Source organism: Rousettus aegyptiacus, unplaced genomic scaffold (assembly GCF_014176215.1).
Source record: "Rousettus aegyptiacus isolate mRouAeg1 unplaced genomic scaffold, mRouAeg1.p scaffold_m13_p_5, whole genome shotgun sequence".
Lineage (NCBI taxonomy): Eukaryota > Metazoa > Chordata > Mammalia > Chiroptera > Pteropodidae > Rousettus > Rousettus aegyptiacus.
The window spans coordinates 116354838-116381230 of NW_023416308.1; the positions used below are offsets into that span (position 1 = coordinate 116354838).

Sequence of the window (26393 nt, forward strand, 5' to 3'; positions counted from 1 at the left end):
TGCACAAACCATTTGGCGGGATTTTCCCAGCTGCTGTGTTCTACTCGGGTCCTTGGGACGCTCAGCGGTAACTTTTAGGAAGTAGGACGTCCTCCCCACGGGATCGACTTCTCGAGATTCCTGCTCTCTTCCATCGGGCGTTTGGGAGCTTCCCCCACATTGTTTTAAAACGTGTTTCTCCGTGACTGACCGCTGGGGCCTTCTGACCGCTTGAGGTCTTGGGCTATTTGGTCACCTTCCCTCTTGGTCCCCCAGAGGGCGAAAGGACCAGAGTGACCTCCTGCTGATCGATCTCCACACCCGAGGGTTTCTTGGACTCAGGTCAGAGCCGTGTGGACCCGCCTCCACTCCTGTGTCACCATGTCCGTGTCCACCCAGCAGCTGGCAGAGGAGTTGCAGATCTTCGGCCTAGAGTACGAGGAGGCTCCGATTGAGAAATGTGAGTCCCTTGACCCCTCCCCGGACCCCCGCAGAGGTCCGCGCTTGGCTTGTAGTTCCCAGTCGCCTAGAACGCAAATGAGAGCGCTTCCAGGCTTCACCTTCCCCAGATCAGACTTCTCGGTGGGTGTGAAATGCAGAATTAAACTGTTTTGAGTTTTGGGATGTGAGGACTTCGAAATGCTCACAGAGTACTGCTTGGACCCCAATTCAAAAACAAGAATACGAAGCACGATTTTTAAAAATGCCAGTTTATATATACATAATTTTTTAAACATTTTATTTTTTAATTTTCTCCCTCTCCCCCTTCCCCCTCCCCCTCCCTTCTGGTAACCACTAGTACATTGTCCATGTCCATGAGTCTTTGTTTGGCCTGTTCATTTGTTATTTTTAGGTTTATATCCCACATATGTGATATGTGATTTTCGACCTTTTCTGTCTGGCTTATTTCACTTAGTATGACTATTTCAAGGTCCATCTATGTTGTCACAAATGGCAGTATTTCATCTCTTATGGCTGAGTAATATTCCATTGTATATATGCACCACAGCTTCTTTAGCCAATCGTCTGTCTTAGGACACTTTGGTTGCTTCCATGTTCTGGCCACTGTGAATATTGCTGCTAATGAACATCGATGTGCACGAAGCACGATTTTAAATCAATGCAGTTTCAGAAAGGTAGAATTGGGACTAGGTTGGGACTATGCCCCGGTGGCATCTCTGAGTTTGGAAATTGTTAAAGCCTCTAACAAAGCAAGCGATTTGGGGGTTTTGAAATGTAGTCTTTCATTGCTGGCGCCTTCCTTAACAGAACAGTTGGTGATCTGTGCAAATATGAGCCCCTTGAGGTGGGTTCCTTAAACTGAATTTTAGCTTTGGAAGATACCTTAGGGAGTGTCAGCTGTTTACAGATGGAGAAACAAAACAAACAAGGAGAGGTAATAGCCCGAGCTGGTCTGTGAACCCAGGTCTCCTTTCTCTTAAGTCCAGAGCCCCATCATATTGGTTCATCGTATTGGTCAGGCTCTGGGGCAATGTAGGGACTTGTTTGAAGCAAAGTCTGGGGAGACGTAGAGTTCTTGGTTTTAGAAATGGAAGGAGTGTGCACCTTCCTTAACCATTCATCAATATTTTGAACTTTTTAAATATTAGCATGTTAATGTCATGTTACTTAGCATGTTAATGTCTCATGAGAGACCAGAATACTCCAGGTTCTTATGCCCAGTGCATTCTCTTCCCAAAAGGAGACTTAAATGAGAAACCCAGCCATAGTCAGAAATGTATTTGGTGAGTATGAAGGTAAAACAAGAGATGTTAGTTGTGTGAACCAAATTTGTAAAATCTTTAGCTTAACATGCTTGTCGTTGTCATCTCACAGAGGACTATATTGGCAGTGGTGTTGGAATTCTAGTCTTTGAACTGGTAATCACTCACCTCAGTGGGATTTTAATATTGCCTGACAGTCATACCGAATTTCTCCCATCTGTTCACTCTGAGTCTTCTAGATCAGCGGTCCCTAACCTTTTTGGCACCAGGGACCAGTGCTCCTATGAGAACCTAATGCCTGAGGATCTGAGGCGGAGCTGAGGCAGTGATGCTGGTGCTGGGGAGCGGCTGCAAATACAGATGAAGCTTTGCTCACTGGCCTGCAGCTCACCTCCTGCTGTGCAACCTGCTTCGGAACAGGCCACAGACCGGTACTGGTCCACGGCCTGGGGATTGAGGACCCCTGTTCTAGATGACTGTTTTCTACCTTCTCCTTTAACATCCTTCTGGCCCACCCAGCTGATGTGCTTACTACCTGTTGCACTGAAAAAAATAGGAGCAATTAGAAAACTTACGTAAGCTACCACCATTATGTGTCTGCTGTGTCCGCCTGCCTACCTGTGTCTGCTATATACCTTGCCTTCCTATTATAATGAATAAATTTTCTATACTCCTAGCAAAGGCCACACCCTCCACCTGAGTCCTCAGTCCCATTCCTTTTCATTTTCTTAAGGACATCACTCCAGTAATTCCTCCTCCTACATGTTTTATACTTTTCTCTATAAGGCTTTTTCCTAATAGCATAGAAACGTGGTTCTTACTCCCGCTTTTAAAATACTCTGTTGACTCCACTTCTCACTCCAGGTCTTTCCTTCCCAATTATAGCAAATCTCAAAGGGTTATCTATACTTGCTGTATTCAATTTTTTTCCTCCTTCAACCCACTTGAGTCAACTTTTTCATTTATACCATTTTGCTAAAACTGCCTCTCTCAAGGTCATCAGTGACCTTCCTCTGGCTAAAGTCAATGGTGAATTTTCAGTTCTCATCTTGAATCATCAGCAGCATTTGATATTGTTCATCATATCCTCTTTAACACATTTTTCTCTTAGCTTAGCAGACACCACTATTCGTCCTACTTTGCTTGTCCGCACTTCTCAGGCTTTGCAGATTCATCCCCCTCCTATGCCTCAAGATGCTCTCACTTCCACGGTGCTGCCAGCTCCACGCTTTGGCCTCCGCTGTCGTGCGGCTCAGCGTGAGCGCTGGGTCTGCACAGCGACGCAGCCTCCTGCCGCACACTGCACACCGAAGGGGACAAAGCTTTTGTTGAATTCCTGAGTGATGAACTTAAGGAGATAAAGAAGATATAGAAGCGTAAGTCCCTCCCCAAGAAGTCTGGAGGTTGGCAGCTGAAAGTGAGTGGCGCAGAAGCCGGATTGGTGCGGGACGTTGCTGGAGAAGGGCGCTCACTTGCCACGTTAACAACAGCGTCCTGCCAACATTTGATGTGGGAGGAGGCACCCTCCCAAGGGCAGAAGGTTGAAGAAGAACAGGATGTGACATTGACTCCCATCTTCATGGTCGAAGTTATAAAGAATGGTGGCAAGGAGGCCCTTGTGCTGGACTGTCACTATCCAGAAGGTGAGGTTAGACAGGAAGAAGATGAGGGTGACGTTTTCTCCATCAGGGAAGTGAGCTTTCAGTCCACCTGCGAGTCTGAATGGAAGGACACAAATTATACACAACACAGATTCCCCGGACTGGACCTTATTCGACTGCCTCACGGGTTTCCTTGCGGACCGAGGGGTGGACTTCTGCGGGTGAGTGGGTGGAGCTCAGCGCAGCCCTGGAGACCTCAGAGGTTTTGTCAGGAGCCGGCAGAGCAGACAAGACGCTGAACGCCTTGCTCTGAAGCCAGACATGTGCTTCGAAATGATTTTCATCCTACTATGGAAAATAATTCAAATTTAAATGATTTCTGGTTTCCTCCCATTTACTACTCATTTGTTTCTACTCTACATATCTGTAGATTTTTGTGTAACATAATGATGGACAATAAAATTGGTTTATTCTAAAAATGAAAAGATACTCTCACTTCCTTGGCGCTCTCGCCTGGTCTCATGGCTTTACACCCGCATATTGCCTGGGAATCCCAAATTTTTATCTTAGCCCAGACCTCTTGCCTGAACTGCAGGTCGGTGTGGCCAACTGCCTACTTGACACCTCCTATTGGATATCCAATTGGCACTTTGAACTCTACATGTAGAAAATGAAGCTCCTGGCATCTCCTTCCTCTCAGAGTAGTCCCTGCTGCTGTCTTCCCACCTCAGCTACTAGAGACTCCACTCTTCCAGGTGCTCAAGCTAAAAACAGCATCATCTTCCTCCGGACCTCACGTCCAGCCAGCAAGTCCCGCCAGCTTTACCTTCAGGATGTATCGTTCCGAGTCTGACCACTTCTTACTACCTCCACGGCCAGCCACCACCTTGATCCAAGCCACCATCATCTCTCACCTGGATTTTATCTTACTTGGTCCCCCTGATTCTGCCCTTGTCCCCTTCAGTCAACGGAAGTCCTCATGTGACTGTTCTGTTCAGATCCTCTAGTGATTGCCCCGCCTGCTCAGGGTACTACGTGAGGTCGCGGGGTCATCGCTAGCGATGGCCAACGACCTGCGTTCCCTTCACCCTTTCACTTGTCTCCTCCTTCCTCGCTGCATTCCAGCTGCAGTGGAATGCTGATCTTCCTCCGACCTCGGGATTTTTGTCTGAAAGCTTTTACTAATCACTGCATGACTCACTCCTTCACTTCCTTAAACTCTTAAATATCTTCTCAATGAAGGCTTCCCTAGGCACTGTGTTTAAAACTGCCAGCTCCTCCCCCAATTCCCTGATTGCTCTCTTGGCTTTATTTTTCTACATATTACATTTAGCAATCTAATAGACTACGTATTTTGCTTATTCATTTTCTGTCTCCCCCTCCAATGGTAAGCTTCGTGGAGATAAGAATTCTGCTCGCTGCCATATTCTCATTCCTAGAACAGTGACTGGCACTAGTAGATGCTGAATAAATATGGATCGAATAAAGAGAAGATTGTTTTCTCTTTTCAAGGTGAAAGCTGCAAGAAGGAAACTAAGATCTTACTTGTCCAGTTTTCCCTCCACAGTGGCAGAGCTGTGCATTCTGTATGGAGAGAACGAGGCGGGAATGGTAGGCGAGCTCATAGCCTTCTGCACCAGCACACAGAAAGGTCGCCTTACCACGGAGACCCTGAACTCTTTCGAGCATGAGGTAAGGACACGATGGAAGAAGACTCATCTCCTAATTCTCCGCTTCTGCTCTATAGGGGAGGTTGTGCGGTATACTGAGAAGAGTGTGGACTTTGAAATCGGAACTGGCTTCCAGTCCCAGTGTGAGCCTGGGGAACTACCTAATGGCTCTGAGCCTCAGTTTCCTCTTCTGTCAGTGGTTCTAATCACATTATTTAGGATTATTGTAAGAATTAAATGAAAATGGATGTAAGTCAGCTAAAACTTTGCCCAGTAGGTGGTGGGTCTTCAACAAATAGTTGGTGTCATTATTAGACCTGTGACGTGTTGCAGGAAAATAGTCACAGAATAAGTCTTTGTTTTTAATCCATTGTGTGCATCTTCTTAAGTCTGACTTTGAGGAATTTTATGTCTTTGATTATATTTCAAATGCCTGTTATTCATGGCTGTGGAAAACACCTCCTCCAATACTTGACTATGGAACGATATATTTATTATCTTCTGTTCCTCAGGTTCTGAGCAAAAGATTGGCCAGATCGCGGCACAGTGCCTCCAAGGACAGTGGGCACGCGGGAGCCAGAGACATCATTTCCATACAAGAGCTGTATCCTTTTCTGCTGAAGATCTTGGTCTCAGCCACCTGTTCTGTTTTATAATTTGTCTCAAGTCGCACGTGTAATTTGAAAGCAAATAATAAGAAGTACCGAGCAGTCAGATTTTTAATTTAATCAACCCTTGTCTTAGATTTTGCGTTGAAGTTTATTACTATTTTTCTTAACCAATGTTTTTAGAATCGAAGCAGAAGAGGAGGAGGAGACCCTTCTGAACGCCTATTCCACGCCCTCCAAGGTGCGTCCACAGTGTTCAGAAATTGTGTTTTGCAAATGGCGTTTTTTTCTTATTCGAAAAGCATCACATTTGAAGTTGTGAGAGAGAAAATTAACCACTCATACAGTCTCCATGCGTTTCCTACTACAGTCTCCGCTTCACGCGTCTTCCTTCGCGCACACAGGCGTGAGTGGTTTCATGTAATGGCAGCCTTTATGGATGTGTAGTTATCTTGCTTTTTTCAGTTAAATTTATCATAAAATTATCATAAATACAGATTCTCTGTAACTACTCTTCATAATGGTTGCTTGGTGTTTTTTACCAAGTGGAGGTACTATTATTGAATAACCCAGTTCTCGTGTCGGATCCAGTGTGAGAGAGTAAGGTAGTGGAGAAGCGTTGCCGTCAGCGCCTGAATCCAAAGACCCTGGCGAGCTCAGTGAGTTGTTGTAGCTGCAGTTTCCTCACCCGTAAACTTAGGATTGCTTCATGTATTTACTGAGCAGCCACTGTGTGTCAGGTGCTGTGCCAGACGCTGGGTAAGCCGTGAATGAAATCGGCGCTCACAGCCAGCGGCTCACAATCTCCTTCCGCAGGGCTTGAGGGCGAAATGAGTTTGTAAACCACCAAGCTCAAATCAATGGGTTCAGTAATATTAGTTAGTCTTTATACTAAATAAGTTTGTGGAAATCGATAAATATGGAATAAGCCTAAATTTTTCAAAGTAAATTACATCGTAAGAAGGAAGTAAGGAGTTTAAATGTGCCTACGGAAAAGCTAAAAATATGTCCTGAGTAGTTGCTAATACAAAACCAGGTGCCTATAATATTAAAGGAAATAATGAGATTTTACTTAGCTCACTGAAGCACTTGATTCTTCCCTCTGAAGATGGTCCCTTCCAAATCCATATCTTGGCCAAAGGCACCTTTACCCTTCCATTTACTCAGGCCAGGAACCTCGGAGACCTCTTGGAGTCTTCCTTTCCTCTCACACCCTACATCCATCCATCTTACCCGCTAGTCCCATCGGCCCTCCCAGGATCGGGGCCCCTCGCCACCTCCAGCACCACCACCAGGTCCCCAGCACTGTCGTCTTCCGCATGTAGGACCAGCCTCCTGACGGGTCCTCCGGCCTCTTACTGCCTTGCCCACCTCTCACCGAGTCTCCACACAGAAGCCAGAGCTCGTTGCAAAGGAAAGTCAGGCCAGGTCTCTTTTGCTACCGGCTCTCTCCTAGTTCTCCACCTTCCCTAGTAGCGTTCAAAGTGTGGGTGCGTGAGGTTCTCTCCGAGCGTCTCCTCACTCTGGCCTCCTTGCTATTCTTCAGACATACCAAACGTGTCCGCCTCAGAGGGAACAAACTTGCCTAAGATAGCAACCCCCTCCTCATTCTCTCCTTTATTTTTGTTCCTTGCTTTATTTCCCTCCATAGAACTTAACAACCATGAGACACGTCATAGAGTCACTCTTTGTTTTAGTCTGTCTCCCTCCGTTAGAATGGAAGCTCCTCGAGGCTGGAGACGGCTTTATTCGCTGCTGTTTTCCCAGTGCCTGGCACATTCATGGCTGTCGAACGACAGAACTTGTGAAAGAGAGCGGTTGGCTGGCATTCCTGGGAGGGACAAACAGTCGCAGTACCTAGTTGGGACCACCGTGATGCTGATCTGACTGACCACTTCACAGCTCCAGAATCGATCTCATTTTCTTGTATATCTGGAGTTGATCACATTTGTGAGAATTGACTCATGGTAACCCAGCTCTCAGTAGACTGATGCATGAGGCAGATGCCAATTTACTCTGGAGGTATATACCCTTCTAGTGACTGAAATACCACGTTGAGGACCATTCCTGCCACGAAAGTACTTGAGAGGTTTAGTTACGAATCAGAATTTGTGACCGTAAGCTCAGAGCGAAGTGAGTTGGATTAAATGAGCAAATAATTTAAAATATGTGTCTGAAGCTCAGAGGAGATACATGGGTCTGGGCTAGAGATGTGTCAGATGCTTAGAACAACACCCATCACATGGAAACTGCTCGATCAGTTAAACCATGCATCAAAGACAGCATGATAAAGAGTCGTGGTGCCAAACGTCGGCCTTTCCACACACACAGCCAGGGCGAGGCTGCCCGACCCTCATCCCAGTTACAGTGGTGCATGCCATTGCTCTTATTATCATTCAGTATTTGACTTGTGCAGTTGACAGCTGTACTTTTGCCTCTGTGTTCACCATAAATCTCCTGGTTATAATTTGGCTTTCCACGTGTCCTGCCCGATGGGAGAAAATATCTTAGCCCGAGGATTCGAAGTTCCCATGCTGTCGGCATTCCGTTTCTAGGAAATTAATGCACTGGCATCCTTGGCTATAATTTAGGTTTCTGTGGCGTGAGAATGTGCTTGCCCGAGGATATGAGAATAGGTACACTCTATATTTCTTATTACAAGCAAATAAACTGGCATGTAATCTTAGTAGTGAATCTCGTGAGCCTGGTGGGAGTGAACTCATCCCTGAGGGGCGGAATGGCAGTTGGTTTGTTGACACGATCAGGTTTCACGATTGAGGTGCGGGTCTATGCTGCTTCCCAGTGCCGTCCTCTCGCTGTGTCCTTGGAGGCGTAGTCTCTCTCAGAATAATCCCTGTACATCATTGGCCCTAGAGGCCTGGAGCCCACAGTGTATTAGAAGTGCCTTTGGGGAAATCACTGGAGAAAATACAATAAAACCATAAAATCTTTTCAATCCTTGGCTCAATAATTCTCCCTAATAAGAACCTCTCCTAATAGAAAAGCTATATGTGTCTCAGCATCATTTATAATCACCCAGAATTACAAGCAACCCATACATCCAGCAATAGAGAAGTTGTTACGTAAATTATTATATATCAATTCAATTCAACACCTACCAAAAAGGAACAAGATTATGACAATGGAGGAAAATGCTCATAATTAAGAAAATCATATCGTACTTAAAGGTTTATAGTTAAACTAAGACGGTAACTATTAAGAGTTTGTATTTTTTTAATTGGAAAAATATTAAAATTCTAGAAAGGAATATCGAAAAATGGTTAAGAGCCTTTTAAAATGCAGTTTCCATTCTGGTTCCTTTAATGATGGTTTTGACTGTGCCACAGTCATCACCAGCTTCGGTTGGCATAACTCAGCTGTGCAGCCAGGAGGAGCCCAAGGGCAGAGAAAGCCGCTGCAGACCTGCTGGCCTCTTGGTTTTAGTCTAGGCAAGGATTTTGCCTTAGCTCTGTCAGTCAGTTATCCTAGATTTGGGGAGCAGAAGTCACTGGACTGAGGGTTTCATCCTGCATTCTGGACACATCTCTGGATTCCCGTTGATGAGTAAGTAAAAACCAAAAACAAGTGACCAGCAATGAGGTGTTTGCCGAGTACTGTCCAAGTATGAGCTCAGCCATGTTATCTGCTTGGACTCATTCCCTTCTCTAATTTTGAAAATGTGTGGTGGACTTTGCCAAAATTAGTGGTAACATGGTCCCGTCCCTTCCTGGGAATTCATCTATGCAGGTCAAAACTGTATGCGTTATAAAATCCACACCTGCCCGAAAGCAAAGCGAGGTGGGGAAAGAAAGTGAACACGTGAATGATTTAACAGGACAGATCACCCGATTCGCAGTCCTTTTGCTAGAATGTTGGCACTTTTTCATAAATGCCTTCAAAACGGGACAGTCTTCTGATGAACACTGGGTGACGGTCGCTGGAGATTTCTCTGTGGGTTATGCACGGCAGGCGGGGCCCGAAGGCCCAGTCCTATTTCGTGCCCTTCGTTTGCGCGCCATTTTCCTCTTCTTCCCAAGGAACTGCACACTGCATTCGTAACTTGGGTCCAGAGTGACTGGGCTTTTGTTTTTCGTTTTGTTTCTAGGGTTCTCAGAAGCGAGCTGTCACCACCCCAGAAACCCCCCTAACCAAAAGGAGAGTGGCTGCTCGCAGCCCCCACCAGCTCCTCTCACCATCGAGTTTCTCTCCAAGGTATGATGAGAATTAATTCAGCTGCCAAAGAGCAGGCCCGCCCCCTCCCCTCTTCCCCCTCCTCTGGTTATCTGGCGGAGGCCGACTACACAGTGACTTATTAAACTCGGTGGACCGATACCTCCACTGTGAACTGGCTAGAAAGCCTATTGCTCTCTGCCCCCCTGCTTTTTCTCTTCCTGTGTGGAAAATTACTGTTTCTTACAGTAATTAAGGAAGCTCACTTTCCACCCACTTTTCTGGGACTCGTTTCCTAGATCAGAAACTGATAGCTTGTTCTGAAAACAACCTGTCTATTCAGAAGTCTGAGCGCCCGGCAAACCCTGCCTGCTTCTGTTAGTTCATGTGTTGTTGGGTTTGCTTGGCTTTCTTTTTTTCATCTAAAGTATTTATTTTTTAAAAAAATAAAGACACGTATCGTTGTTTATAATTTTGCGTAACCTGTTTATTGTTCCATCTCAGGTTACAGGTAGTTTCTGAGAGTTTTCCTGTCACCGTGAATCCACACTGACTTCATTGGTATTTTATCCCTGCAGCCACCTCTGCACATGATGTTTTGAATTCCGTAAATGACATGTCTTGTATTAGAGAATCCATACGTGAGGGCCTTACTGAGCGGAAGAAAGGTTTTTAGGTGTTGCCACGTGAGGATGAGGCTTAGGGACAGTACTGTTAACCATTTAGGGAAATACTAGCTGCCCGGAGTCACCTCATCTGCTTTAGATCACTTCTTGTCGAATAAGCAGAGACCGAAGATTTTTCAACTCTGTCACTTTAGAAAGGAGGTGATAGCAGTCGTTTAAGATGAGCAGTCACTGGATTCTGAAGGACAGTTTGACTTGAGCATGCTAATTTGAGGAGTTCTCAAACCATTTTTGGAAGCCACCTTTCTAGACTTAAAAGAGCATCTTTGAAACTTGGTGTATAGAGAGAGTTTCGACACGTTGGCCAGCACTGCTCCTTCTCTATGCAAGCAATCCTTTGAAACCTGTAGGTCTGCTTACAGCTGACCTCGTGTGAGCGTCTGGTTGCGTTAGGCCGGCCCTAACAGATGTCGCACAGAGCTTCGCAGGGAGGGGCTCGGAGAAGCCCGCGATACGCTGCCTAGTCATTCTTAAATGCACGCTAATAAAGCTGACGTCAGAAACTGGTTTTGTAATTTATGAAAGTCACTTCTCAATTATTCGGGTAGAGGCAGCACCGGAGATAGAGGTAATTAATTGAGCTCATTTTCTGTAGCCTCTCCGTGGGAAGGAGGAATGATGGCACCATTTGCAGGAGTGCCCACCTAAAACGGGTTCCTGCAGAGTTTTGGTGCATTAAATGAAACCTGTTTTAAATAGACCTCTCCGTGAGTTATGTTCACAACCAAAGCATTAGAAGACTTCGCTGTCTCACTGTCACCTAAGTGGATAGCAGCATCCAAGTGTTCTTGGATGTGTGGTTTGCCAGCCAGGGGGTGGAAACATGAGAACGTGTCAGCCGAGCCTCAGACTGGGAACTTTTGTTCCCAGCGGACCAGATCCGTTGCATCTCCACCTCTGTGGACACGGGGGAGGGCTGATTTATTTCACTTAACTTCGTTTCATTTCATTTTTTCTACCTTGAACTATACTGTGAAGTATCGTGCACAAGCATGGCAACTTTTGGCTGATCCACAGTTCCAGGCTCTGACGATGTTCTGATAAATGCTAAATATTCATAAGAAAGAAAAGAAAATGGTACTCGAAACTTGCTTTTTCATCAGTTCAGAGTTTGGGTTTTGTTTAGTTTTGTGCCAGGAAAATGACCTTTTAAAATATGTCTCTGTCTCTAAACACGTTTGATATTGCTCAGCCCCTCATTCCTGAAATTCCTTTAAGATCCGGGTATGTCTAACCCCATTAAGCTGATTAGATTTATAAAATGTGAGGCCAGCTTGACATTTCCCCAGCCCCCGCCTACGAAAGGTAACCTTATTTTATTCCTCTCGCCATTTGTAAATGAACACAGTACTGTTAATCTCTTTTGCTTCCCATTAGTGCCACTCCCTCTCAGAAATACAACTCAAGGAATAACAGAGGAGAAGTGGTTACCTCCTTCGGCTCAGCCCAGGGAGTGTCTTGGTCCGGGAGAGGAGGAGCCGGTGTCATCAACCTAAAGGTCTTGGGGTGTCCAGAGTCACTAACCGGGAGCTACAAATCAATGTTTCAGAAGCTCCCAGACATTCGAGAAGGTGATTGTTTTTCCCTTTGAAATTCTGGAGGATGTAGAACCACCTAGAAGGGTATTGAGTAAGTAACAAAGCCTCAGCTAGGCTGTAGAACAGGTTCCAAGGTTGCCTTTGAATATATAAGTTGGTAGATGTCCTCTGGGTGTCCCCGTTAGTGCAGGGACATGACACGATGTGCTCAGTAATTCTCCCAAGTCACTTCCTTTTTCTAAAGAAAAGTGCTAAAGAAAAGCACAGAACTATTTCCCAGTAACAACCATTCGAACTATGTAAAGGAAGCCAGTTGAAGTATTAAAGGAAACAGAGACACTTATGGCTTCTTCCTTGTGAAGAATGGAAGACTGTCCAGGTTGCCCTTGACTTCCCATAACCCTCACTAATGACCTGAGTTACAGGAAGGCTGGGGGTAAGGGTCTGTGTTGACTCTGGGATTGTGCCACGGGATCCCTGGTGGCCGAGGAAGGCTGGATTCAGCAGCCAAGTATCAGGAAATTGGCTAGGGATCTTGAAAGTATCCATTGGCCAGATGTCCTAAGCAGCCTTTCCGCTTCTTTAAAATGACTAGCCTTCGTGTTTGACAACGTGCTGTATTTTTTCTTCTTAGCAAGCGAAATGCCTTAAACATAACACCTTTCCTTTTGGGCTTTCAGTTCTGACCTGTAAGGTAGAAGAACTTGGCAGTGAACTCAAGGAACATTACCAGATCGAGGCTTTCACTCCTGTTCTAGTTCCAGCACAAGTAAGTGTTGTTCTAGTTGTTCTTTCTAACTGTTGTGTTTTTCAATCAATGGTGAAAAGACATCCTTTTGCTTCCTTTTCTACTTCTTGGCTATATTAGCCGGCGTCATCAAATGGTCTAGTGAGAACATCTACCCTGGTTGGACTTGGTCAAATAAGTCCTTTCCAAGGAAGTCTTGTGAGTGCTTTCTGGTTTTGTGAGCAGAGACGGTCCTTTTCCTTGCACTTGGGTTCGGGTCTTACATATAAGCAAAGATCGAAGGTATCAAGATGTGAGGACAACAGCAAGGATGGATGTTCCAGAGACGGTCACACACAGGCTCCCCCGTTATCGTGGACCAGCCACTGCCCGTGGTATCATACCTCATGGTTTAATCTGACGTGTACCAGTGCTTTCTCTCTAGAGCATTTTTTAATCTATGGGGAGATGTGTTCTGGAAGACTCATATGTCATACATTTGCATTCGGAGAAGAATGACCAGTTAGGGAAGATATGCAAAACCATGTCATATAAGGAAGTTTGGGAGGAAGTAATGGGGGAGGTGGGGATGTACAGTACAGTCTTGTGGGAAAAGATTAGGCTTCCTTAGTTTGCCCCCAAGCGTGGAAACAGGACAGAGGAAGCCATAGGACGATAAATTTCAGCTCAGTTTAACAAAGAACTTCCTGTTAAGGGGAGGTAGGACATGTGGTTTAAGGATATGGCTCTAGAGCAAATCTTCCGGGTTTCAGACCCAGGCTTCACTCACTTTTTGACCTCGACTAAATATCTGATGTCTCTTGCTCATTTTCCTCATCTGTAAAATGGGTATAACCGTAGTATCCACCTCACAGATGTCGTGAGGACCGAATGAGTTAAGCCTTTAGAGCAACGCCTGGGTTTTGGTGAGCTCGATAAACCTAAGCTATTATTTACCGTTGTAGCTCTCCAGAGATGCAGCAGGCTGCTGTGGGGTGTTGAGTCGAGTTCCGCTTCACTAGAAGTGCTCAAGCTTAAGGCAGCCACCTGGAGCCCCGGGTGGTCAGACTAGAAGCCCCATAAGAGTCCTAATGCCTCTGAGAATCGACGATGCTTGTGGTCATCTCAAGGTCAAAGTGACGCCTGGCCAAAATAATATTTGTTATTTAGAGGCATCATTTTGTTTGTTGTTATCTGCTTTCCTGTTCACCCTGTCGACTTCAGATTCTGAGCCTCCGTCCCAAAGACCGTGTCTTTCTTTTGTTGCCACCTTCCTTGGGTAGGAACCCGTCACTCTGCTGGGCCAGATTGGCTGTGACAGCAACGGGAAGCTGAACAACAAGTCGGTGATTCTGGAGGGGGACCGGGAGCATTCTTCCGGCGCTCAAGTTCCGGTGGATTTATCTGAGCTCAGAGAATACTCTCTGTTTCCTGGACAGGTGCGAGGGGTGCGGGCGCGCTCCTTACCCCGTGGCATGTGTGGTGGGCCGGGGCTCCAGGAACGAGCATTCCATCGCTGGCCAGCTGCTCTTGGCTTTCGACCTCTGGTGCCTCGAGACGTGGCTGGAGCGCAGGCCCGAGAGTGGATACTGGTGTAGGGACTCCGATTTTCCCTCATCAGCTCGACCTTGGCTCTAGAATCTGACTGCCCAGGTTTGAATCCCAGCTCTGCGCCCCAAAGTATGTGATCACGGCTGTATTACTTACCCTCTAAGCCAGAGTAGCCTCATCTGTAAAATGAGAATAATAATTCTTACCTCATAGAACAGTTGTCAAAATGAGGTCATCCGTATAAAGCACAATTATCGTTATTAATACAACCCCCTTAATTTGTTTTCTAGAAAAGTGCCTCCACGTTTACGATTACAAAATGAAAGTAGCCAGATAGCCAGACAATGGTTTTAACTACATTAAAATAACTTATTCCTGACCTCTCGTTTATCTCCCCTGTTTCACTCTTGGCTTTCAGGTTGTAATTATGGAAGGACTGAACACGACTGGTAGAAAACTTGTTGCCACTAAACTCTACGAGGTACCACAGCGGTCCCCACCCTTCCTCCGGGCTTGCCACAGGGGCGGGATGCACAGTTCTCTGTCCTTTTTAAGAGCCTGTTTGCTTCTCAGTTCTCTCACTCTAGCGTGGGAACCTGTCTCTAGGCCTGGGGTCAGCAAACTGTTTCTGTAAAGGGCCAGACAGTCAATATTTTAGGCTTTGCAGGTCATAAGGTCTTATCACAACGTCAGCTTTGCCATCATAGCACAGAAACAGCCGGACAACCTGTAAGCCAATGAGCGTGTCTGTGTGCCAGTAAAATTTTATTTACAAAAATAGGCGGTAGCCAGATTTGGCCCGTAGTGTACCGGTCTCTGCTCCAGGCCATTACCTTCTACAGATTTTCGTCGAATGCAGGGAAAAGTAGCAGGTACCAGCTCTCTCCTTCTTGCCTAGGATCCTAACACTCTGCTTCCACTTTTTGCTGGGTGTTTTATGCGTTTTGCTGTGGCCTCTGGAATTCTTTCCGCTCTGAGCAATGTAGAAAAACAACAGTACCATCAGCTCTGAGCTTTTAGCTCCAAGGAGCAAGACGCTTGCAAACACGCCCCCACTGGGTGCCCACCCCTTTCCTTACCAATAGCGGTGCCTGGGGCAAAACCTCAGCTTAGCTTTTTTTCCTGTTTTTAAGGGTGTGCCACTTCCATTTTATCAGCCCACTGAAGAGGATGGAGGTGAGTTTTGGTTCTAACATTGTTTTGCCAGCAATGAGGGCAGTGGGCAAGGGTCCAGGAGGGCAGTGCCTCGGGCCCTCAGAAAGCCACAGAAGCTGTGAGGGCCCCATGAGGGCGCTGGGGGCCGCCGCGGATGGCGGCCTTGCGGGCCCCCTGTGGAAGGCCAGGGGTCTGGGCCTGGTGAGCTTGTCAGTGTTACACCGGGGTCCTGAGTACACGAGGCGTGTCGTTCAAATTGAACGTTTCACAGGTATTTGCAGATTGCTTTGAAAGGAAAACTAGTGACATCCAAGTGAAGCCAGGAATAGTTAACAGTAACATATCAGCCTTCGTCCCTTAGTTCTGACAACTGTACTGTAGTTAGGAAAGACGTTGCCATCAGGGGACACTGGGCGAAAGGTAGACACATGGGAACGCTGTTCTTTCCTTGCAACTTTTCTACAATTCTAAAGTTCTTTTAGAGTAAAAAGTTAGTTGGTTTAAAAATCGGGTGAATTTCTAAGAAAGCCTAGAGTTATTTGGTAATTAATAAGAAGGGAAAAGACAAAAAGAAACTTTAACAAACGTTGCTTCAAAATATCTTAAAGCAGTTTTGTAGGGAAAGCAGAAGACGGCTAAGGGTTTACAGTGAGACGGCCAGCTCTAGCGTATTGTCAACACCCTGTTCACATTAGTAGGGTATGAGATCATTCTTGGAGGCGACCTAGAATCCGGAATGAAATTCAGGAATTTATGATATTGTGCGTTCTATCAGAAAGTATGTGTTTATGGCAGGAAGAGTAGTGCGGTGGTATTAGATCAACTTCAAAAATGAAAAGGAAGCGACATGGCCGAGATGCCCAGAGCCGGAGCCGTGCGCCCGGGAAGGCTTCGGAAGCAGTCGAATGTGCTGTTCACAGACGCTGTGCGAGGCAGTCACGGAGGCAGAGCGACGCGGGCCCTGCCCTCCCAGCACTTGCTAGTGGTCCTCGGATCACATCTCCTTTAGACGCCTCCGAACAAAACTTAACTTTGTCCTCTGCCCTGCACGAAACTTACTCTTCCCCTTGAATGCTCTGTCTCGGGTCATGATATTATCACCCTGGCAGGTGAATAGTGACCCGCCATCCTTAATCCCGGAACCCGTGACTGTGTTACTTTATAGGACAAAAGGGACTTGGCAGGTGTGATGAAGGATCTTGAGATGGGGGTGGTTATGCTGGATTATGGGGGACAGTGTAATCACAGGGTCCCTGTAAAAGGGAGGCAGGAGGAGCAGCTTCAGGGAGATTGGCAGATGTCAGGGTGCCAGCTTTGAAGATGGAGGAGGGGCCGTGAGCCCAGGAATGCAGGCAGCCCCCCAGAAGCTGATAAGGGCAAGGAAACGGATTCTCCCCTCAAACCTCCAGAAGGACCAGCCCTGCCAACACCTGGATTTTAGGACTTCTGACCTCTAGAGCTGTAAACCAGTAAATGTGTGTTTATTTAAACCACTAAGTTGGTGGTAATTTGTTACAGCAGACACAGGAAACTTAACGACCACGTGTTAAGAGGTCAGGATCATTGGATTTGGTTGCTGTAAGCTGCAGAAACTGGTTCAGACTATCTTAGGAAAAAGACTTAGTTTGGGGAAATCCAGGTGTCTCACAGACTGGACAGGTGGCTAGAAATCTAGGCTTCGAACCAGGATAAGGACCGAGCAACTCAGTGTCCAGGGAGCAGCGATTCCCCAGCTGTCTCATCTGGCCGCCTCTGCTGGAACAAGCCAGCTCCAACATGCTTTCTGTCTTTGGATAGTTCACCTTGAGATTTCAGAACCCAGGAAGAGAGTGCGAATGGCTAAACCTGGGTCACATGCCCGCCTCTTGGCTAGGGGAGGATAGTGCACCTAACTTACAGCCCCCTGAGACTGCTTTATGGAGGAGAGGGCTGGACTTTTCAAAAAGAAAGCAGATGCTGTGGGGAAAAGGATAATGCGTGGTGGGCAGCCCAAACACAAGGCCCCGCGCCCTGGCACGCGGTACTCTGCCGTTCCAAGCCTCGCACCCCGGCTTGTCTTTCTGGACTCCTCAGTATACCACATTCTCCAGCCGCACTGAGCCATCAGATCATCCCTCACACCGAGCACTCTCAAGTCACAGTGCTCTCCAGGACCCTGCCTTGCCCTTTCTCTGGAAAATTCTACCTACAAGAGTAAGCAAAGTGAAATAAACCAGTCAGAAAAAGAAAAACACTGTATGGTTCCACTCAAACGAGATAGAGTAGTCAAACTCATAGAGACAATGGAATGGGGGGGCGGGGGGCGGGGGACTGGGGAACCGCGTTTCAGTTTTACAAGAATCGAAGAGTTCTGGAGATGAATGGCGGTAATGATTGCATAACAGTATGAATTTTTATTTAATACCACTGAAATGTTAAAATGGGTAAGATGGTAAATTTTATGTTATAAATATTTTAGCACAGTGAAAAAATTGGAAGGAAAATGCCGTAACCAAATCTCGCTTTGACCAGTTCCTGCCACTTTCCTCCCGTGGCTCACGTGCACCGCTGGCGACGTGCCTGTTATTTGCACCAGCCGACAGGAGTCTTTGAGAATGGGGACGAGGTCTCCCCATATTACATTCCCAGAGTCGCACACAGGAGACTCTCAGTCAGTTGACCTCTGAGGCATATTCCCTAACTGTCCTTTCTCCCACCATCCCAGTATCTTCTAATCGACACCTTACGGTCCTTTCTGTCTTAGACTTTGAGCAGAACATGGTCCTGGTGGCCTGTGGTCCATACACTACGTCTGACAGCATCACGTATGACCCCCTGCTCGACCTGATCACCATCATCAACCACGACCGGCCAGACGTCTGCATCCTGGTAGGAGGCCCTCCCAGGGCACCTTATGGGAGGCCAGTGGGGAGCCCAGGGGTCAGCCACAGAGGGAAATCCAGCGTGGCTCTAAATTCTCAGGAAGCACATCAGATTCTTCTCCTTTTTAAAAATACATTTTACTCTTAGTCTGCGTCTTTAGAGAGGTGTATGACCCTACATGCCTTCAGTTAATCCAAAAGCCTGACATTTTTTGCCACCCTTCACTGTCTTTTTAAAGCTCAAAGCGCTATTGTTCACATGACGGTGCATTTCCCTTGCTAGGTCTAGAAAGTCCGGAAGAAGCCCTGCATTATAGGAAGCAGTACCACTAGTTATGGGGCCCTGGTGGCCTCCGTCCAGGGCTCACGCTTTCTGCCCGTGATCTTGGCTGGGTGCCCCCGGCCCATCTGCTAACTGTCCCAGGCCCTGCAGGCAGCTTGATGGGACAGATGGGCCCTGAGCAGAGCACTGCTAGGAGAGGTTGTGTGAAGGTCCTCATGGACATGCATGGTTCTGATTTATTCTTTTGGTCCCTTTGTTTCTTTCTTTGGGCTTATTTGCAGTTTGGCCCTTTCCTGGATGCTAAGCATGAACAGGTTGAGGTGAGTGACGGGTTGGGATGGGCGGTCGTGGAGACTTGCATTCAGATGAGACCTCACTGTTATTTTCATCTCTTGGCGTTTACTTTGCAACGAATCCCTGTGGCTAATGAGAAAGACGTTGTAGCCGGGCATTTTTTATAAAAATGTTGAATTCGAGGCCTTTAATTCACCCAAATACAAAGCCGTTTGGAAGCTGGGGAAGGGAGATGCAAATATATGAGTCCTGGTGTTCCTTTATTTGTGACACCCGCTGCTGAGGCCCAGGAGCGCCAGCACTGATGCAGGTGTCTGGGGGTCATGGGGCTACACTGTGGAAGGGCCTCACCCGGCTGCTCCCCTCGGCTCGATGACTGACGTCTTGCTGTCCTTGATGCGTTAATACAAATGGCCCTTCCCAGGCCTGTTTCTTATCCTTCGTCTCAGGATAGTTTACCTTCCACAGGAAAGATTTCAAAATGCTCGTCCTTTTGATGTTTCAGCTTATATTCAAGAGGACTAATTCTTCCCCAGACTCCTTTCCTGCCCCCAGCCAGACACAGCTCCTTGGGGACAGATTTGTTCCCCCGTGCATTTCCTTTAACTCCTAGCGCATGAGCTGATACCTGGGGTCATCTAACGAACGTTAACCAAGTGCATAAACACCAGACGTCTACCCTCTAAATCTTTTCCTTTCTCTCCTCGCAGAACTGTCTGCTGACGAGCTCGTTCGAAGATGTTTTCAAGCAGTGTCTGCGAACGATTGCCGAAGGGACACGAAGGTCAGAATTCAAAATGCTGGGCAGAACCTTAAGCTGCCCAGAGCTCTTCCAGGGCCTCCCGTTAGAAAAACGAGCCGCTCGAACGTAGTGGTAGCTCCTATCCTTTCGTCCTTTTGAACTAGAGATCATATAGAGCTCTTGAGCTTCAAGTGCCCAGACGCAGAGTTAAGAGGCGTGTTAGTAAAACACAGAGAAACACACGCGCGCCCTCCCCTTCCTGTGTCCCGGCTTCCTTCCGTGTCTCGCTCCTTCCGTATGGACTCACATTCCACAGGAATCTTCCCAGGATGATTCTGAGAAGTGATTTCGTTGACGACTTACACAGCAAAATCCCAAGAGGCCCTAGACAGCTCGTTGTGGGAGTGATTTGGGGCGAGCCCAAGTCCTTCCCCTGAGTCACTGCTTCCCCACGTTTTGTGGGGCATCTCCAGTCGCCAAAGCAAGCCGTGGTAGAAACTCGGGGAGGGTGGGGATCTCGAATCTCTGCCATAGACCAAGGAGAAGGAACTGCGAAAGGTCATGGTGGTGATGAAAGATGTGTAGTTCTAATTTAAGAGAAAGGGCGCTACTCCAGGGAGAGTCTGAAACTACAAGCAGAAGGTTATTCAGGAAGTTGACGTTCTCACTTCCTGACCCTTTTCCTCCAAGATTTCAAAGAAATTAATATAGGTGATGGGTGTTCTCTGGAGATTTGCTTTCCTGTAGTAGAGCTCATAAAAAAAAATATTCCTGAGGCTAAGCTTTTAAAAACAAGTCTGGAACAAAGGTGATTTTTTAGAACAAAATGTATGATCTCCCACTGCTTGGCCGTGAGAACTGATCCCAGAGTCGAGTATTGGAGGACTACCTTCTAGTATCAGCAGTGCGGCCGGTATGGCAGCCTCTCGGACTGGGAAAAACGATCCCTAACTGACCCCGGAGTCAGGGGACTTGAATTGTGCCGGTGACAGCCTGCAGCTGGATCCGCCCCTCCCTCCCTCCCTCCCTCCCTCTCTCCTTCGAGAGGAGATGACACAAGTGCCTTCCCTCTCACCTCCCAGGTTTGTTGTCACCCTGAACCGAGCTCATCAGCCCTGGAGAGCCCGGGAGGTGCACCCCGAAAAGCAGGAGCAGGGCTGCCGTCCCTGCGCTGTCAGCCCTCCGGTCTCCTCGGGGACCGGCGGGGGCCGTGCGGCAGTGCCCCGCCCTGGCGGGTGCTGTCAGTGTGCGGTCGGGTTCTGGTTTGGTTCCTCGCTCCCTGTGCTGTTGACAGCAGCGGTACAGAGAACAAAGCAGGCTTTGTTCCCCTGGGGGCAGCGCCCAGCACCACCAGGCACTTTCATCTGCGGCCAGTGTTTGCCCCGGGCTGGGGGGCTGCCCCACCTTTCCCCAGAGGGTATATAAACAGTCCTCATTTGGGGAATTTCTTTTTATTCCTGCGAGGTCAGACCTGCAGAGCATGATTTATCAGGACCCAGAGTCAGTGAGGAAGCACCTCCTCCCTCACAGGGGCCCAGCAGAGCCCTGAGGACCCTCCCATTGTGATGTAAGAAGTTGTGCAATCTCGGCATAGTTGGAATTTTCTCTCTAATTCCTCTCCTTAAGGCCAGTCCGAAACCATGAGCAGAAACCGGGAGCAGAAGGGCCGTTCGCCCTTAACTATCGCCCTCCCAGCGCCCGCACTGAAACAGCAGTTCTGTGTCTTAACAGCGGCCAGCTGTACCTCCGCCTTTGTGTCCATCACAGACTGAGTCCTGGGGCTCTAGAGCAGGGGTCCCCAGTCCCTGGGCTGCAGACCACTACCGGTCCACGGCCTGGTAGGAACCGGGCTGCACAGCAGGAGGTGAGCGGCCAGCGAAGCTTCACCTGTATTTGCAGCCGCCCCCCAGCGCCAGCATCACCCCTCAGCTCACCTCATAAACAGGCATCAGATTCTCATAGGAGCCCCGGTCCCTGGTGCCAGAGAGGTTGGGGCCCACCGCTCTAGAGCACGGACTGTCCCGCTTAGGTTACCCCCCGGCCTGTTTGCCAGACTCCAGCACCCAAATAGGTGGACTTGGATTTATAGTGAACTTTCCAGTGTTAAAGGGACTATAACTAATACACAAAGTCCCTTCGGTCTCATTTTCTGATTTTCTGTTGCAGAAGTCTCAGTTCACACTTTGAGCAGACGTGACACACAAGTGACACGGGTGACATCACCAACACTTATCCCACACAGAGGCAGCTCCGACCTGTAGTACATTCGGGAAGGCCACGTATTTTAAGAGGGAGCTGGCAGCGAGAGCTGTTGGTGGGTTTGAAACAAGCCCCCAGCGTCACACTTGACGCAGATTTGCTTTACAATAGACCCGTCTGCCAAGCTCAGCTCAGGGAACCAAGGAAACAGAGACTTTACCCCTTTCTTCTTTTGTGCGTCAGTCCGGGGAGGATAAACAGTTGACCCCCGGAGTTAAAGGGTTTTACTCCGCTTGTATGTTGCAACCCTGGAGAGTCTCCTTCTGTCTCCATCAAAGGAAACATCTGTCAGCTGTGCTTTTACTATCGCTCTGAAGATGTCTCTGTCCTCGCTGTCAAAACTGTGACCCAGTGCTTGGTTCGTCAGGAGGCTGCAGTCTCCAGACTGGCCTGCCAGGTCTCTCCCCAGCAAGGAGCCCCCTCTGGGGAGCTCACGCTTTTAAGCCACATCCGTTTGCTTAGGGTAAAGAGTCAGAAAGTTGGTTTCGGCTCTGGCTCTGAGGCTCTGATTCTTTGGTCAAATCCTGTCTTTCTAGATTTTCTAGATCCCAGTTTCTTCGCTTTTCTACCAAACAGTAATCCCATCCTTCCCCCCCCCACCCCCCCGTGGAGCATCACAGCTGAGAGAAAGTGTGTCCTGGGTGACCTTCGCCTCGTCAAGGTGGCCGTGTGCACATGAGAACAAATTGCCCATCACTCACAGTGTCCCATGCCCACCTCTCGTCTCAGGAGAGTTCTGTTCTGAAATGCTTCCCTGGAAGTAGGGTCACATACAGAGTGACACTTTCAATGCCGTCCAGCTGTTCTAACTCAATGGCACTCGTTTTTCTTCCTCTTCTGATGGTTTTTTGATGGAGCAGCTCCGGCTCCCACCTCGTCTTTGTCCCATCGCTGAGGGACGTCCAGCACGAGCCCGTGTACCCACAGCCACCTTTCAGCTACTCCGACCTGCCTCATGAGGACAGGAAGGTACCGGCGTCCCCTCCTCGACCAGCAGGCAGTCAGAATCAAATGTGCTGCAGGTGACACAGCTCCGTCCCCAAAGTGGAGGGTGCACATGCCTTTTTGGGGCATGCATACGGCCTGAATCTTAAACTATTTCTAGTTTAAAAGTTGCTTAAAATTTACTGTATATGAGTTTGGTCCCCTCTTCAGTGATCTCCTCAGCCCTCAGAGACCCCCTGCCCCCTTTCATGGGAAGAAGGTTCTGGCTTTGGTGTGCAAATGTACGTCTCAGCCCCTTCTCATTTCAGCGAGTGCAGTTCGTGTCCGACCCCTGCAGCCTGTCCGTGAATGGTGTGGTCCTTGGCCTGACGTCCACAGATCTGCTGTTCCACATGGGGGCCGAGGAGATCAGCAGGTGAGGCATGCTCGCCAGCCCAGCGGGCAGGACCGTGGCTTTGTTCATGGGGCCACTGGAGCCTGTTTCTGTTACCACTTGTCTCTTCAGTGTGTGAGACCCCAACGAACCACCTCCATCCGTCTGCACTTAATTAATAGTCGTAGAAGTTCGTCTGCTTTCCCTTTGCTCCCATGTTTGTGACCTAAACAAGAGCGGGAGTCCCTGGTGGTGGAGAATGACCTATGACCTTGCTCTGAAGGCTGCACTCCCCGCCGGAGCGGTGTGTAGCTCTGCAGAGAATCAGACACAGCTGAGTCTGGAGTGTCGGTTCAGCAGTTGCGTGAAGATGGGTGTGTGCTCGCTGGCTGAGGTTTGAGGTGCGAGGTCACCCCGGCCGCACACTCGCCTCGCGCCGGTGCAGATGTGGCTATCACGGTCTCGATCACAGGAATTCCTGGTCTTCCCCTTCCCAGCCTGGCATCCTGCTCCCCTCATGTGGGCGGACCGGGCCATTCATGGGTTGGGTCTTTCAACTTCCCCAGAGGGACCCTCTCGTCACTGCGCCTCGGCCTTGCAGCCTCGCTCCAGTTTGCTAACTCGTCCAGTCTTCCCCGAAGAAGAACAGACTGAGAAACAAGGTTCTGTGTTCCATGTCTTGCTTTTCTGCCTTCAGCAGCTCTTCCGGAACTTCAGACAGATTCAGCCGGATACTGAAGCACATCCTGACCCAGAGGAGGTGAGCTGGCTCGCTGCGCAGTGAAGAGCACTTTGGGGTCACGGAGCTCTGACAGATTTGATCGCGAGGGCCTTCCCCAGGCCACCACCAGGGAACTCCACCAGGAGGACGAGCCTGTGTCCTGTCCTGCAAGCACAGGAACGGAGGGCGGTCTGTGACAGCAGGGGACCAGTGACGGGGAGGGACCCACCTGGGAAGGCGGTCCTGACCCAGCTGCCGCTCAGCCTCTCTCTCCATCTCTGTAGCTACTACCCGCTCTACCCTCCCCAGGAAGACATGGCCATTGACTATGAGAGTTTCTGCGCCTACGCACAGCTGCCCGTCACCCCGGATGTCTTCATAGTCCCGTCAGAGCTGAGGTACTTCGTGAAGGTAGGTTCAAACTCTTTCCCACACACGCCAGAACTAGTCTTTGACTTTCCATCCCAGGCCGCCGGCACCTACTCTTCATGGGTCCATTGATCGGTGGTGGCCTTGTCTCTTGGGGCAGGTGGTAGGACTAGAAAACAACTCTGTTAGTAACATGCTTAAGTGCCCTTGCTCCCCTCTCCCCGGGAGCGTGGCACTCAGTCGGCCCAGCCTGGGAGCCCCAAAGGCAGGACGGACAGCCTCAAGCAGTGGTCCTCAGGCGGGGCGCCGCCAGGGAGGCCTGGGGAACGAGTCACACATGCACTTACTTGCCCGCCCCTCTCCCGGATTCTGATCTGACCTCCAAGCGGCCTCAGCCCTAAGAACTTGGAGGACTCTCTCTGCCACCCAGGTCCTGCCCACCTGAGGACTGGGTCCCTCACAGGGACTGCACCCAACCGATCCCCTCTTTCCAAACCAGATCCAGCTCAACCTCTAGAGGTGAATCTTTTTTTACGCTGGAAAACAGCCAGGTCAGGTGTGTCTCCCAAGTCTGGGAGCCGATGGTTACCCTGTCAAGTCACCTTCTTTGTTCTATTTCAGAGGCTTCAAAGGGATTCAGCGTTTTCCAGTGATGTTGACATATCTGACCTATGATGCGTGTGGTTGCCTTCATTTGCATTTTGTAAAACCCTCTTTCGGGTCTGACTGTTAGATGATTTCACCTTTGTCGCAATAGTCTCGCTCATTTTGGCCTTTCCAAACCCAGTCTCCTCTTCTTTCCCAGGACGTCCTCGGCTGTGTCTGCGTGAATCCCGGACGCCTCACCAAAGGGCAGGTGGGGGGCACCTATGGCCGGCTCTACCTCAGGAGGCAGACCCCAGAGGCCGGGGAGGGGAGGCGGAGTCCGTGTATCGCCGCCCAGGTGGTCAGGATCTGAGCCTTCAGGCGCTTCGTCCCCCACTGTGCGGGCCCAGAGGCCTGAGAGCCCAGGACTAGCCCTCTGAGAGACCCTGCCCATTGGAAGGTGAAGAAGAGGAGGTGGCCAGCTGGGGCGTGGAGGCCGCGGGGTGAGCCCAGCACGGAAGGTGGCGTGCAGCCAGCCCCCGACTCCGAGCTCCGTTGGAAGAAGCCCTTGCTCCTGACACGCGGAGTCCAGCGTGAACTGCCTGTGGGCACAGCACACTTGGAAAGAGCAAGAAGGCTTTACGAACTTCTACACAAATAAGACAACTTTTGGAGAAATAAAAGTAAATTCTGAGTGTAACTTCTGAGTCTAATCTTTCTTCCACTTTTTTCTAGTAACGAACAAAGAATGTTGCCTCCTTGGCCTGTGTCCAGAGAAGGCAGAGCATCTGTCACACTGGGTGTCTGGCCAGCCCCAGACCCGATCCTCATAAGGCTGCTCCCAAGGCCCCCCTGGCCTCTGTGCTGAGGTGTGCTGGGCCCGGGCCACAGAGCCGGGCTGCGGAGGCAGCAGCTGGACGCAGGCCCTGCCTGACCTCCCCCTGGAGGGGGCAGCCTTGCGGCGCTGTGCCCAAGCCGGTGCTGGCCGCCCCCAAACCACAGTGCAGGCTCTCCAAGGTCCCCCCGCTCAGCCCCGTGCCCAGGTGTCCTAGCATCTGGGGAAAGGCTGGCCCGGGCCGAACACGGAGTGGGTTTCTGCGTGGGCTGGCAGACCGGCCTGCCTCACGTGCCAAAGCCATGAGAGGAAGACCCAGCTGCAGGCCCGAGCGGGGGGTGCGAGGGGGCAGCAGGTGCCAGCGCCTGCGCCTTGCGTCAGAGATAAATAGGAAACCTGACGGGGTCCAGCCTTCGCCTCCGCCTCCGCCAGTGAGACGGAACCGATGATATCTGACTGGACTTGGGTAAAACTGGTCTCCCTCTGAAAAGCAGCAGTGTTTCGCTTGTTCTATAGGCACCTCCTCTAAAAAGAATTGGGGACAAGCCCAGCTTGGGGAGCTGATTTCTCTCCGCCCCAGGATCCCCCACATGTGAAGCACCCAGCCGTGGTCCAAAGGGCAATGTGACTTAACAGCCTCCGGATGTGGCATTTTTGGAGCCCGGCTCCTCTTCTACAACCTGACACAGTCGCCCCAGTTCAAGAATGTCATTTATA

General features: G+C 49.2%; 1 protein-coding gene and 1 pseudogene across 6 annotated transcripts; both read left to right on the plus strand.

Annotated features, from left to right (window-relative positions):
- POLA2 (DNA polymerase alpha 2, accessory subunit) lies at positions 1 to 25541 on the plus strand. Of its 6 annotated transcripts, none has more exons than XM_016119473.2 (18): positions 1 to 439; positions 4872 to 4996; positions 5487 to 5578; positions 5766 to 5823; positions 9688 to 9794; positions 11816 to 12009; positions 12657 to 12745; positions 13987 to 14142; positions 14673 to 14735; positions 15388 to 15430; positions 18153 to 18277; positions 18835 to 18873; positions 19558 to 19631; positions 22709 to 22817; positions 23102 to 23208; positions 23867 to 23926; positions 24172 to 24298; positions 25062 to 25541. In XM_016119473.2, exons 1-18 carry the CDS (start codon positions 361 to 363, stop codon positions 25212 to 25214), a joined length of 1800 nt encoding a protein of 599 aa, XP_015974959.1. In that variant the 5' UTR covers positions 1 to 360; the 3' UTR covers positions 25215 to 25541. The 6 variants fall into 6 exon arrangements, with proteins under 6 accessions (XP_015974959.1, XP_015974962.1, XP_015974964.1 ...); XM_016119476.2 differs by having other exon boundaries at positions 23864 to 23926; positions 24197 to 24298; positions 25062 to 25199; XM_016119478.2 differs by having other exon boundaries at positions 24197 to 24298; positions 25062 to 25199.
- Positions 1073 to 3789, plus strand: LOC118602837 (annotated as a pseudogene).
- Positions 25542 to 26393: the final 852 nt, after the last annotated feature.